The sequence below is a fragment of the Drosophila serrata genome, unplaced genomic scaffold, assembly GCF_035046125.1.
Source record: "Drosophila serrata isolate PLE 108 unplaced genomic scaffold, ASM3504612v1 contig_217, whole genome shotgun sequence".
NCBI lineage: Eukaryota > Metazoa > Arthropoda > Insecta > Diptera > Drosophilidae > Drosophila > Drosophila serrata.
Window position 1 is genome coordinate 3249948 of NW_028257115.1, and position 15097 is coordinate 3265044.

The window sequence follows — 15097 nt, forward strand, 5'->3', positions numbered from 1 at the left end:
CCTCTTCGATCAGAATGGTGTCGAAGAAGTCACGCAATGGGGCGATGTAATTTGTTGCTGCATCATTCAACAGCAATTAACCGACTTATCGCACTTGACCGGCTCAAAAAAAAAGAAGAAAAACATAAAAAACCGAGTGGGTTAAAAAATACGAACCGAATGCTCTTCAACTGTCTAAACCCGCTTAAGATGAAATTGAAATCGAAACTCCAAATTGAAATCGAAATCGGACTCAAAACACAAAGAGAAAGAATGAATAAAAGCTCTATGCAAAGAGTAAAAGTTGGGAATATATTCAATCAAATGCCATAAACCAAGCGAAGCTGTCACAAATCCATTTACCAATAAAAATATTAGTCTACCAATCTGCATCAATCCAAAAAAATAACATAAGGAGATATTTATTTCATGATTTACACAAAGCTAAAAAATACCCTTAAAAAATAAATTTGCAGACGATTAAGTATAAGCGAGTGAATAATAATTATTTGGACACATATTCAGACAGAATATATATATACAAAGTATACAAATATAGTGCTAATCAAGCATTTAATTAGTAAGCAAACTTTTAGAAATATTTCACAGCTTTACAGCTATAAATAAGCTATACTTAAGATCTAATTGCAAATGTTGAATTTATTTATAGTGTTTATTTATCAGATTAGACAGAAAGCTAAGCCACCAAGCTTATAATAATTGTGATTAATTTCTCTTCTAATTCAATTAAGTTTTAATATAATAATAAATAAATTTTAAAAATTATAGAATTTTTTATAAACCCTTAGATAACTTTGAAGTACCCTCAGCCCATAAAAATAGAACCAAACAGATATACATATATGCCTTTGCAAACATTTACATTTTCTATATAGATAGGTGTGTGTGTCCTTGTGGTTCTGGGTTTCATGCCAGAAAAAAAGAAAGAAAGCCCAATACTCTTTCCATCGATGCGGCGAGCAAACAAACGAAAAAAAAGTAAAAGTAAAAATGTTTTTTGATCCGCCATTACGACCAGTCCAGAATCAACTACCTCCCTTTCAATTCAATGTAATTTTTGTATGTTTTTTTTGTGCTGACTACGCATGCCGAGGATTAGCACAAATTGAAAAATTTCACCCACAATTCCCAGAGCGAGGAATCTGATGGGTTTTCCAGTGTGCCACCTGTTTGCGTAATAGAAAAGCTAAATATTTAGTTAGGAATTTTAACTGAACTGCAACCACGCGCGGTTCAATGCCTCTGGGTCTGTTTGAAGGCGAAACTGCTATTAGAATTTCCTGTAGAAATGGTCTAAAAAGTTCATTCAATTCAGTGTGCTTCACTGCAGTTCCTGCTGCAGTATTTTTTTTTTTTTTTGGATTGGAAAGTGGTAACGTAGGGTAAATGGTAAAAGCGAATATTTGTTCAAGCGTCTGCCACTCAGGGAGTTCGGCAGTAAGCAACCTAAAAATAGCAGTAGCAGCAGCATCACAAAACCCCAAACTAAACAGGCGAAAAAAAAATTGTATTGGGCAAACCAAGAGGGAAAAACTATTCAAATTCTGGTAATGGTCAAATCGATTGGGCCATGTAGAGTGCCAAAACTTCATGGAAGCGAACAACAATGAGAGATTTAGGACAGATTACAGACTTGGGCAGGAAGATTTTAGAAATGTTTTCGATGTAAAAACAAATAAACATTTTCTCTGTGGATATACATATATATATATTTTTTTTAAACTAGGGTATTATAATTTTAGTCAGAAGCTTGCAATAATGTGAAGAAGTCATTTCTGACCCTATAAATCATATATATTCTTAATCAGCATAAAAATCTGAATCTTTCTAGCCACCTTTGGGAGACAATAATTTTTTTAGATTTTTTTTTTCATTTAATAAGGGGTTACATCGTTAAAATTGTCAAAAATTAAAAAAAAAAAAATGAATTTTTTAGAATCTTAAATTGAGTATGCAGATTTAGTAACCCTATAAAAACTAACTCAAGCCCGCCTTCCGAATTGAAATTAATGCATTTTTGGCTTAGTTTTGAGTTCTTAAAACTTTGATTTGCCAACAAATTTGTCATACAAAAATATGGATTACAAAAATGTAAATACTTTGAGCTTAGTTTTGATATATTATACAAATATATTAATGAAATATATATACAAATATATGATAAGGATTTTAAGGGCGTATCTAGACATTAGTTATAAATCCACAACTCACAAATGAAAGAAAATATATCATAGCCATAGCTCAAGCAAGTGTAGTTTACCTTACCTTACAAGATCTTCATATTTCATTAACTCAAGTCCCAGGTTCCTGGCCTCTCGAATCCCCTCAAGATTGCAGCTTTCGAGTAACTCTTTGGCAAGTCAATTGCCCTTGTCTCCCCTTTTTTTCCCACACCCGAACTTTGATTGATGTTTGCCTTCTGCTGGTCTTAGTGTCATTTGCATGCAAAACTTGTGAACTACGCAGCACATATAGTAAGCCAGGATGGGGCAGGGGGGTAGTGAATAGAAAACTAAACAAAATGTAATCACGCCATGAAATATGCAACAGATGTGTAGAGGGAGAGAGATGCTGCGGAAGGGGATTCACAGCAGGAAGGACGAGCCAGGAGGCAAGGCAACAAATTAAAAGCAATTCACGTGCCTGTCAACTTAACACATTACGCTCCAATTACGCGCCTCCGTACGGCAAAGAGGATACGGATACCAATCGCAGGATATGCGGCAGGAGGCAGGTCCTGGACTCCTTCTAGGCTCCTCGAATATCACTTTTCGCATAATAAAATCACTTGGAGCCCGTCGCCTGTCGCCTTAGCTTTGCAGTTTGGCAGGATCGCAAAAGGAGTCGCCCAATCGGCTTGGGAAATGCAATGCATACTAAGTAGACAACGCCTCGACCGAAGAGGACATCACTTATGCAACAGGCTCTGCAGAAGGAACATCAAATCCTTGCCAGGGGAAAAGCAATTCTAGAAGGTGTAACCCAGAAAAAAAAGGAAACCGGGCTTTTATGACCACAGGGAAAAATTTAATTACAATTTACAGGTTGGCCTCTGTCAACCCTTTTTACCCCGAGATGCACTGTGACAAAAATATATTGAGAATAGAGTAGAAATATTTATTACAATTAAGCCAAACGAATTTTCTCTCTGTAGATGTTTCCAATTAAATTACAAAAAAGTTCTAAAACTGTATAAATTAATGAGGAACATTTGTTAAATATATTATCCCAGAATGGAAAATTAAATTACAACTTTAACAAGTAAAAATCTTTAGATTAAAGCAAATGGCCCAGAATTGTCAAGATAAATGTATGTTAATTGTGTGTCTCTAGAACTTGGCATTGAACTGACCCCGACTGAAACTCAATTAATTTTGAATTCCTTTTTGCAAAGTGTTGTGCCAAACGGCTTTATCTTGGCCCCTTTTTTCCCTATTTCCCAGCTTGGTTTATTTATTACATTTCATTCCGGCTTTGCTGATGATTTGCCTCGATTCTCTCGGACTCTTTTGGGTCGCACTGTCAAAGCGAATTTAATTGTCTCAATTATGCGCTAAATGTCGCCGACTTCCAGCAGCTTCCACTAGGACTCCCAGGACTCTAGAACCCAAATCAAGCCAAGCCAAGGTCAAGCGGGTACCCTTTTCTCTCGGGGGAATTGAGGAACCAGAGACAAGGCGACGACAAGGCAACTTCATTGAAGCAATTTTCACCACCTTGAAGGAGGAGTCTTTATGAGTTCGAGTGAGGCGACAAGGACAACCAAATAATCAAGTGACTTACTAAAAAGTTAACGCAATTTTGTGGCAACTTCAAAAAGTTTCGTCAACCCCTTTTTCGCGGTGACGTCCTGTCTTGTTCTGGCCTAAAGGAATCTCACCCAGGAATGCCACCCCCTGTCCTTTCTCCCACCATCCGTCTTCCGTTTTGCTATTCCCTGTCTTCTGGCCATTGTTTCTGTCGTCGCCTTCACGCTCAGTTGAATGCACTTTTGTGCCTTCATTACCAGGACGCGAAAAAAAGGACGAAAGGCCTTTGGGCCATTGGTTACAAGTTGGTTAGTTGAAAGTCGTTAAAACGCTTATTTTGCAAAGACTTTCAAGACGGAGTTTGCTGTGAAATTGTTTTTTAATTATAATTTATAGAAAATACTTTTACGGTCCTGCGTAATACATATTAAGATTCCAGTACTATTATAAGAAATTCTACCTTAACTCCTATCCTTTGATTAAAATTGTGTATCCCTCGTTTCTGTGTCTTGTTTCCACGCAAACTCCTTATCAAAATAGATGAAACATTGCGATCCCTAGAGCAGGCATCGCATTAGATACACTTGCTGGCGTTTAATGCGGCGTATACGTAATTTGCTTTGCAGGTAATTAAAAAACAACACACACACACACCTGCAATGTTACCGAAAATTTTCATAATTTCACACTTAGCTGAGCAACATTTTCTCTGGAAAATTCGCCAGCAAGGAAAAACAGTAAAGCAGAATGACATGTAATCAAAAGCCGGGGTCCTTCAATCTTTCCTATCTCACAGTTGGATGCTGCAAATATTGAGCAACAAAAACATGCAAAGTTCTTCTTTTCGATGCCATATTTGAAACCCACCCATGGCTAGCTACAAAAAAGTGGCATGTCAACAGCAAATTCTATTGCGCAAACATAGGAAATTGTACAAATATTGAACGGAAATCTCCTGCGGCTTTGGTGTTGCTCTCTATTGACACGTTGCGTGGGCAGGATGACTGAATTTTCCAATGGAAACGTAGGAAGGGATTCAAGAGGGATAAGAGATGGCAGTCGGTGTGTGGCATAATGAGTGGCAAGTGGAAAACTTTAATACCCCGGGATTGTCAGCCTTTGGCCGCAGGATTTTGCACTCCTTTGTGGGCCCAGTAATAATGTCCTTGTCCTGTTTTGATCCTGTTGAGTGTGTGTTTGTGTCTGCAAACGTCTTTCGCGGTTGAAGCTCACAATTTTACGCCGAAACTAATTATATTAACTCAACCCAAAGTGACCATGCTCGAACAGAATCAGTTTATGTAATGCATATGAAAGTGTGTCCTTGGCCGCACTTTGTCCGGCTCTTACAAGCGGCAATTGGTGTGTAATTTCCAATTAAGCTCAATTTACGGCGACAAAGCGCAGCATAGGAATGTGGCAAATTGCTGGAACAAGATAATCGGCAAGTGCCATCAGGAGGTTACCTGTCCTTCTGTCCCCTTTCCATCTTCCCGCCTCCAAACCTTACATAAATAAACGCTCCTTGTTGGATAATCAGGACACGGCGGGTGATCTAACACAGCACTTTTTTTGTATTTTTTCTCAATTTTAATGGATTTCAGCTTGTTCGCCTTCTTATGGCACCCTGCCTTCGATTTCCCTGGAATGGGAAATATATAAGAAAAGAAAACACTGAATACTGATGTAATAGACCTGTTGGAACATAAAAATGTATTAGATTGACTCTGACAGGCATTACAAATTCATAAATAAGTACTTACATTTATTATGACATTCTTGTTGTAAAAAAAATCATAAAAATGGGGGGAAGTCTGTTTAGAATATAATATAAAACAAGAATTTAAATTAACTACAAGAAGCTAAAGTTATTTATTGAATCGCATCGGAAATTGATCATAACTAAGCTTGAATCAATATTTTTGTATATTTTTTTAAATGACAATTTTTCGAAGAATCAAAATTAAAAAAACTCATAACTAAAACAAAAATGCATTAATTTCAATTAAAAAAGCAGGTTTGTCCTAATTTTTATAAGAGAAATAAATCTGCATACTCAGTTTAAGATTTTAAAAAATTAAACTTTTTCTAATTTTTTGACAATTTTGATGATGAAAACCACTTATGAAAATTTTAAATTTTAACAAAATTTGGAAAATCGTACTTTTCTTCCAGACATGCCAAATAAGATTGGCCTGTTCATTCTGATCAAGAACATATATGATTTATAGGGTCGGAAATAATTTCTTCACTACTTTTGAAGCTTCTGACTAAAATTATAATACCATGTAAGGGTATAAAAAGAACTTGCAAATATTTAGGGATTTAAAATTTCAAAGCTCACTTTAAATATTAAAAGCAATCATTAAACAGGCACATCATAACTTTGTCTGAATATCTATTTATGGAAATATCATCTTACTTTGGGGAAATTTATTCTCATTAATTTCAAAATAAGGCACCTGTTAGGTATTGAAAACTTTTCCCCCATACAATTTCTAACTTTTCCCCTCGCCGTTACCACGTTAAATAGTCTGTAAGCTGTACAAGTCAGAGGTTATGCCAACTAATTAAGTCGACAACTGATGGCTACAAATTTAATTGAAACGAATCTGCCGCTTAACAATTTCCACAAACAAAGGAGCGAACACGAAGGACCTGGTCGATTCAATGTGTTTCACCTGCAAAACCCATACCCCTGACCATATCCGTATCGATGTCCTTCCCTGTCGGGCCACTCAAATTGAACGTCGTTTAAACGACACGCCAATTGTTGCCGCCAATGTTTGCCCTGGTTATTTCTGCTGTAGTCGAACGAAACAATTATTTCATATTAAAAAGCTCAGAATAAAAGTCTGCGAAGTGGGAGTGAAAACAAATGGGCGAATAATTAAAAGTAAATTGAAATAAAATGGGAAGTGTGCGTCTGCTGGCCAGAAAACCTAATTAAAAAAATATAAATCCGGCCACCTAAGCCCCCTCCCCAGGGGGAATGGATTCGCATTCGCAGTCACATTCTAAATTGAAACGAAGTCATTATCCTGGCCAAGCGTCTGTTTGTGCTGTTGAGTCCTGTTCAATGAACTTACCGGAATGCTGCAGCTGCAGTTTCCCCTTAATTTGTTTATTTTAAAAAGCGAAACAGAAGCTGGTTTCGACTTTACACTGGGAAAGTGAGATTGGGAAGAAAAGTCTTATAACAAATTCAATATATCGTTTTTAGATATCAATCAGTTTTATACTTACTGATAGAGCTTATTTTACTTTACTTTACTTTCGAGTTATTTTCTCTTTAATCATTGCTTAATTTTTTAAATTTTCGTGTGTTTTTGTAACCGTGTGCTTCCCCTAAGGAAAGGACCCGCACGAACAAACAAACAAACCTGCGGAGGGCAAGGCAAACAAAATCAAATTGTTGCTGTTTGTTGACCTATGTACGCCCCTACCATCAGTTCCAATTTCCAAGGTGTCCCTGTCCCCATCCCCATTGGACTTTAGTCTTATTTGTTTTCATTTTCATTTTCATTTCTGTGGAGAAGAAGCTGCATGGGGCAGACGCTTTTCGGTTGCAAGGTGTCTGGGGAAATTAACAAAGCCGCAGGTGCAGTGCCCCTACTTGGCAGCCCGAGTCCTTGGTTGATTTTTAACGAAATATGAATAGAGGAGCAAGAAGTCAGGCAGGTAGGCAGGCAGGTAGGCAGGCAGGTAGCTTTGTTTAAAGTCAGGCGTCAAGCTTCCAGTCAACGAACTCGCCCAACAGATTCTTTGGCTGAGCATTACGCATACGCAACGTTGAACAGCGAAACAATAAATTCAACTCTTAACCCTTTTTTTCTTGTTTTTTTTCTGAGCTCGCCCAGTTAATTACCACGAGCCAGTGCACAGCTAATTGGAGTTTAACCTTTCGAGCAGTTGTGCTATACTTTTGGCATTTTTATTTATTTACTCGCAGTCACTGGTGGAATAAGAAAATAAACCTCGAGGGATGGCCTCTCGCTTCCTGCTATAAATACCTGAAGAAAATTGTTTAGTGCCGCGCCACTTGGTCGCTTTTATCTAATTGCCAAAGCTTCGATTTTCATTTTCGTTTTTGTCAAACATTTTCGACGGCCGCCAGTCGCAAGTCAGCGAGCATTTTTCTTAGCACGCAATTTCTGGCTACATAAATTTAAATTGAATTTTAAAAATTCACAAGCCAAAGAAACACCTCCAAAAAGTATCTATCTGTGTGTCTGTGGGGGTTGCCTAATAAAAACGTTTGCTTTGGCATCGATTTTTGGCTCGTTTGCTTCACATTCCCCCCCGTCTGGAGTTTATAAATATTTATGCGTAGCATTTTTCGGGTGGGCTTGCTTGGGTTTTCCGGTTGGCGACGATGAGCAGATGGATGAGGATGGGAAAACTATAAGTTAATGCGAACCGAAATGCACTGGGGACACACGGGGCAAATGATTGATGAAGCTTTGCGGTCAGCTCAACCCTGAATTTTGAGCGACAATGGGACAGCAATAAATAAATACACTCATATTTGGGTTAGAAAAGGATAAAGGAAGTCAGTTCACACATAACAATATTTACTTTTAGATCATAAAAAATAAATTGAAGCTTATTTGATATCTGAGAAAATCATTAATATTTATTAAAGCCTCCTTTAACAACGATTGCTGTCTGATTTGTCCTTCAGCGTTGATTGCTGGCGGATTTATCATTAGCTGAGCTCTGGAAGCTCATCAAATTCTCTCTCGTACACGTATCCACCAGCGGCAGCTCATCAATTTTTCAACAACTCTGACAGCCAAAAGCGACTTTCGGTTACATCATCCATACATCCTGCCTGTCACTAGACCGCAAACAGGACATGTTACAGGGAACGGTGACTTAATTACCTGCCGCAAGCTGTTGTCATTAACAACAAATTTTTGTCCAGCTTCAAACAGGCAAGGAGGCCAGGGGGCCAATCTAATCAATGGCCAAGTTCTGAGGGATCACCAGGACCCTACATTTCAATTATATTGTCACAATCCAGAGAGTGACTGACTGACTTGGATTTATAGTCCAATTAATTGGAGCAACGTCAACGCAAATGCAAAATTAAATGATTGCAAATGCTTGTCCTTGCGGGAGATTATCCAGAATCCTCGTTGGCTGGCAACATGCAGGAGAATTTGTTAACAAAAAAGGATTTCCATGTCGAGATTTGCAAGCTTCCGCCCTGCAAAGGCAAAAAGAGAAAATAAAACCAAAGGAGCAGGCGAGAAGAAAGGAAAGTAATTTAAATTTGTAAATCGATAGGCTTGACGGTCCTCGAACCCTTTTATATTTTTTTCTTGCGGCTTTCACGATGGTTTTCCCCGTGCTGTTCCCATTTAAATTTTATAAATATTTTAACTTAATAAATGCCAAGCAAGAGCGGTTGCCGGCGGCGCCTACAAGTCCCTAAATTTGCATAAACTAAAAGAGGAGCTCCTCGACTTCCACTCCTTCGACTGCCACTCAAGTGTTCTCTATTTTCGACCGGGGTGGTTGTCCTTTTAGAGAGCCTAGGCAAACATTCTCGACTTGGCAGCCAAGGCAGCCGCGGGCGGTAAGTCTTTCAACCCCTTTTTCAGCTCCTTTTTGCAAGGTTTACAAGCAGAATTTCCGTTCAGGTGCAGGTCCTTACAGCAGCTTTAACGGCTAATGGCAGCTAAGAGGGGCATTGAGCTGGTCTTTAGGAAGTGAAATAAGAGTTTTCTTTTTGGTAAAATTAAGATATTGTAAGGAAACTTACATATATGTAATATAATGTATATACATTCTTGCTAGGATTTACCTTCAACAAAAAATAGCTAACTACATTTTGAACTCTTAAATAAGTATAGAACCCCAAATTAAACATCCTGACAAACATCTGGTTAGCAATAAAACCCTTCAAGTGCCATCCCTAATGCCCGGACTCTTCAATGGTTCATTTCACTGACCCAACATGCAAATTGACTGTGAAACAAACAGACGAGGAAGCCCAGCATTCCGACAGCAAATAGACATAGCAAAAACTTTTACATTCGTATAAAAATGAAATCAAAAGTCCCACACACACATTGGAATCAATGAGCCCAGCACAATTTATGGCTTAACATATCCTATATGCCATCTGCCTGTTCTTTTTGCCATCTTTCGCTATAAATTATTCCCCTCACACGGCAACTGCCATGCCCCACCGCCGCACATTGCAAACATAAAATATTATACATGAGTGGCTTTTATGCAAAGAAGCTGGGAGCAAAGACGCCTCTCCCGACACTTTAAACTTGGCTAAGCAACAAGTTGGGAGGAAATGAGCGAATGAGAATGGGAATGGTGGGGAAAGTTATTGCGTTGCGGCAGACAGCGAGGCGGGAAAAACTTAAAGAGCCAACGGAAATTGTTGCCGCCTTTTAGGCCGACAACCAGGAATGATTTATATGTGCGGAGGCGGCAGCAGTGAGTTCCTCGAACAAGGATATGGGGCTTATCGTCCCCAAAAGGGATACGATTCGCCGCATTTATACGCGGGTTCGCTCGTTCATTAACAATTCATTAAATGCCACCAGAAAAATTAAACGCTAAGCTAAACAGGATAAATTCAATGGTGAAAGAAAGGTTAACCGAAATGTGAGTTCGTATGAGGTCCTTAAACCTGAAATCAGCTTTTAACTGGAACATACTCTCCATAGTTATAAGGTTATAATAATATTTCATCAATTATGATATCTTCTTTCATTTTCAAGAGTATTCAAAATACGCTTACGCTTTGGGAACCGCAATTCGAATTGAATTTGGTAAAATGTGATATTTGCAATTATGTTTATGACTATTTAATGACCCTGACTGTTTGGTTACAAAAGGGAAAACAATCGGATGGAGGTGGGATATGCAATCAATAAATAATTTCCGCAACAAGTTCTGATGACAATTTCATTGGCTCCGACAGTTACGACCGGGGTTTATGTTTCATGTAATGCGCATTTAAATTATGTTAATTATTCATACGCACGCACTGGAAGCCAAAAAATAATAAATTAGCTGTGGAAAAGCAAAAAACGGTCCAGAACCCTAACTGGGCGATTATGAAGAGCCCTTGAAAAGTACTTCCGTACGCTTGGACGGGACAGCAAATTAACACCTCAAAAATATATATTTAGCGCTGGACACAACAGCAACAACAAAATAAAAATGTTATAAAAATAAGCAAAGTAAAAATGCGGAGCAGAAAGGTCAAGCCGACGGACGAGGGCCAAAAGCTGAGGCACTTGACATTGTCCGAAGCGAAACTGAAGCAAGGCGAAGCCCCTAAGAAGAGCACTCTACTTTCAAGTGGGTTCATTTGTTTTTGCCTTCTTCTGTTGTATACATATATACAATTTTTTTGTTTCTCTAATTATGGCCCTACTGTGTTTTGGCTATAAATTGAGCAACTGGCTGTTGGCAAACCATCAATCAGCTCAGGCAACTTTCAATTGCAAGACGCAAACCGCAAATCCCCAAAAAGCAAAACTTGAAAAATGGTGAGTCCTAGAGGATTTCGGTTTTCTTCTCTCAGGAAACTCAAAGGATATTTAATGGGGAACATAATAAATTTCGCTCGCAGAAAATCTTCTCGCTTGGTGGTGTCCTTACCCTCTCCGCTGTGGCCAGCGTGGCTTTGGCTGCTCCCCAATTCGAATCCCGCCTGCGCAGGGATGTCTCCGAACTGGTGGATCCTGCTGCCGTGGAGTACCTGCCACCCTCAATCACCGAGGCTGCCCTCCTCAATGCTGCTGAGCCTGTGGAGGCTGAGCCTGAGTTTCAGGCCGATCCTGCTGCCATCGAGGCCGATCCCGAGGGCACTGTCCTGGGCGATGAGGGTTACGAGTACCGCACGGTGCGCCGCCTGAAGCTGCGCCATCGCAACCGTCGGGATGTCTCCCATTTGCAACCCGCCAGGCAGTACTTGCCACCCAGCCAGGCTTACCTGCCACCTGCACAGGAGGTACAGGCTGCCCCCGAAGCTCCAGCAGCCGATGACACCGAGGAGGTGGTGTCCGCTGCCGAGCCCAAGGTGAACAGGGAGTACCTGCCACCCACTGAGGCTGCTCCTCCGGCTGCCGAGGAGACCACCGAAGCTGCTCCCCAAGAGGAGGAGGCCGATGTCCGCGTGGTGGATGTGCCCACTGTTTCGGGGCAACTGCTTCAGGATGGCTATCACTACCAGCAACCGGCTGAGATGCCCGCCGAGCTGCGTGAAGCTGCCCGGGAATACCTGCCTCCCGTGGCCGGAGGAGAGGAGGTGATTGTGGAGGGTCCAGCCGGAGGCGAAAGCGCCGTGCTGACCAGCGATGGATACCAGTACCGTGCTGTCAGGCGTTACAGATTTTAAATTTCTCAGTTTTTCAGCGATTTGCTCATGTTTTCCCTTCAATTGTTGTTGATGTTTTTTTAATTTCGCTAAATAAATTTGTAGTTTTGAACAGAATCAAAAAAAGGATTTCCAATTGTCCGCATAAAAAAAGTGAAAAGTGAGTGTGTAAGCTAAGAGGCTTTAGGGATTAAAAATGTTTTGAATTTGGCAGAAATTGATGGTCGCTTATAATATTTAAATAATGTGGGGTAAAAGGCCTTACATTTTTTGATTTGATATAGTTTAAATGCTCCAACAACTAAATGCAAAACAATTAAAGAAACTAACTTCGAGGGGCCGAAGTTGATATGTCTTTCAGTTTGCAATTGAATATTCGCATTTTTGGAATCGATATTTTTATATGACAAAATCAAAATTTTAAAATCTCATAACTAAGCCAAAAAATCAATCATTTTAATTCGGAAAGTGGTTTTATGCTAGTTTTTATTAGGTTAATAAATCTGCATACCTAATGTAAGACTATGAAAAATTCAATTTTTTGCCAGTTTTTGACAATTTGAACGATGTATCCCCTTATAAAATTTTAAATTTTTGGAAAAAATTGTATTTCCACCAGACATTGCTAGATCAATTCAGCTGTTAATGCTGATCAAGAATATTTAGATTAGATTATAGATTTATAGGGTCGGAAATGATTCCTTCACCACTTTGAAGCTTCTGACTAGAATTATAATACCCTTGCAAAGGAATAAAAAAGGTAATTGCTCATAACTTCGAACTTAACCTATTATAGATTTTTAACTGGCACGAATAAAAATGCAAACAAAGGAAAAAGTTATTAATTTCCCTGAAATCAAGTTCCGCATAATTAATGCATTTTTGTATGCATATTAACTGCTCAATGATGCGTCAAAATGCAGCAAAAATAAGAGGATTAAAAAGGGCAACAAATATTATAAATGGTGCAGAAAATAATTATCAGCATTTTAATTACCCCTGGCCACATAATTATCAATCAGTAAATAGCCTCAAAACATGTCTTAATCTACACAACCAGCTATGCGAACGAATTTAAATTCAACAATTTAAGGTTGCATTAATTGTATTTATTTATAAAACAATCAACTCTGTAAATATCCTGAATATATAATGCACTGTTAGCAAACAAGGAAGTTGATTAACAAAACGCTGGAATACGTCTGCATATAATTAAAGTCAACAGCCAGATTGACTACCTGTCTTGCTCCTCAGGAAAATATTACGTATACGCCCCGTGTTGCTTTTGGGCCATGTTTAGTGCCAATAAAACGGCCTTTATGTGTGAGCCACCAATTAGCTGAATTTATGCTCAATGGAGGCAGCTGCTCTGAAGAAGCCTTTCGATATGAAAATCATTGCAGCCATTTAGCAGTGTTTTATATCCATGTTCGGCCCGCATTCTCCTCCATGGTTGCCATGGACGCCTTTGGAGCTTAATTAATGCACTTGCGCGTTAACTCGGCCCAATGGGAATGGGCAGCGGAATGGGTTGGTTCGGGAAATCTTCCGCAAGAGGAGCAGCATTAAGTGCTCACTCAAGTTAAATTACTTTGACCGACGACAATGGCCGGAGGGGAAGGACCCAGATAATGACCAGCTCGTCACTTTTACACACTCACTCTTCACTGGTCAATTTCGCAGAGTTCGCTTTTCCTTTTACTGTCGCTATCGTGTCCTTTTCCTTGCGTTCACTTTTCTTTTTTTTTGGAAATTATGAAATCAATTGTGCAAAATTCAATTAAAATCTTTGCACTTTTCGCTGCACACGCCGGCATCTCAATTACATTCGAACATCTGTCCCGGGTATGATAAGCTCGTACCAACATTTTCCGCATGTTTATTTTGGGAACCAGAAGTCCCCAGGGGTTTAGAAAAGAAGGGCTTGGACTTGAGATTGAGTTTGGGCTTTGGCTGGAGCTGACTGTGACAGCCCGCTTATTGCATATTAAATTGTGAGGACGACGGAAGACAACAAATCGAGAATCAGGAATCCAGTTTCAGGAGCAACAAGCGGCTACAATCGATTTGAGTGCTTGCCCGGAAGGACATTTATGTTTTCGTGAGGGGCCAAACGAGCAGGAATAACAAAACCATCAAGTGGGGACAAGGAGCACAAATGGGTGGGTTTTATATATATGTTTTTGGGTTAAAGTGGTGGCAGTGATGGGCAATACTTCTTAAGTGAACATATGATAGGTAATGATTACATTTACATTAGGGGAAATGTCTATTTCCCTTTGTATTTGCATTAGATTAAGGATATTTTCAATATAGAAAATAACAATTTAAATACTAGGAAATAATTACACTCCCTTGCTTGATAAAACATACCCAGGTGAACTTAAGAGGGATTACCTTTAAGATTATCTTTTGACGATGCAATTCCAGACGAAATTCCATCCCTTAACCCGGGAAAAATCAAATTGCCCTTCGGGTAGTCAATTTTCCTGCAGAATGCCTGCCTTTCTGCCTGCTTGAATGCCGCTGCAAGTGACAGTCTCGCCATGTGAAATGTTATTAAAAATTATTATGCATATTTATAAATTTAATTTCTGCATTACAACGCACTCTGACAGATAACACAAAGTGTATGTATATGCGTGCGAAGGCTGAAATCACTGCAGGCCATTTGAGTGGAGCTCGTAAATGGCAGGAAAAATTTATCCACCACACGCCGCGTATGCATAATATTCCATTCCATTTTTTGATGTCCTTTTCTCCCGCCTCTCTGGTGAGCATTTCATACACGCTTTGTCCTTTGGAGCGGCGAGCATAAAAACAAAGGATGCCAGGATACGGGATACTTTCACACAGACGGTCGCCTGTCAAGTGCCGCGCTTAACGGTCGTCGAGGTGGCATCCTTAACCGAAGGATGTGACGTTTCAAAAGGGGGGTTTACACAGGCACTCCTTCCCTCTCTCTCTCTCTCTCTCTTCTTAATCAATGTCC

The 15097-nt window shown here is 39.4% G+C and overlaps 2 protein-coding genes across 2 annotated transcripts in view; both read left to right on the forward strand.

Moving 5' to 3' along the window:
• Positions 1–15097, forward strand: part of Klp61F (Kinesin-like protein at 61F) — a 68386-nt gene that overhangs the window by 43691 nt on the left and 9598 nt on the right. The window lies entirely within an intron of this gene.
• On the forward strand, positions 11186–12231 carry LOC110188495 (uncharacterized). The gene is made up of 2 exons (XM_086829774.1): positions 11186–11275; positions 11359–12231. Exons 1-2 carry the CDS (start codon positions 11273–11275, stop codon positions 12124–12126), a joined length of 771 nt encoding a protein of 256 aa, XP_086685900.1. The 5' UTR covers positions 11186–11272; the 3' UTR covers positions 12127–12231.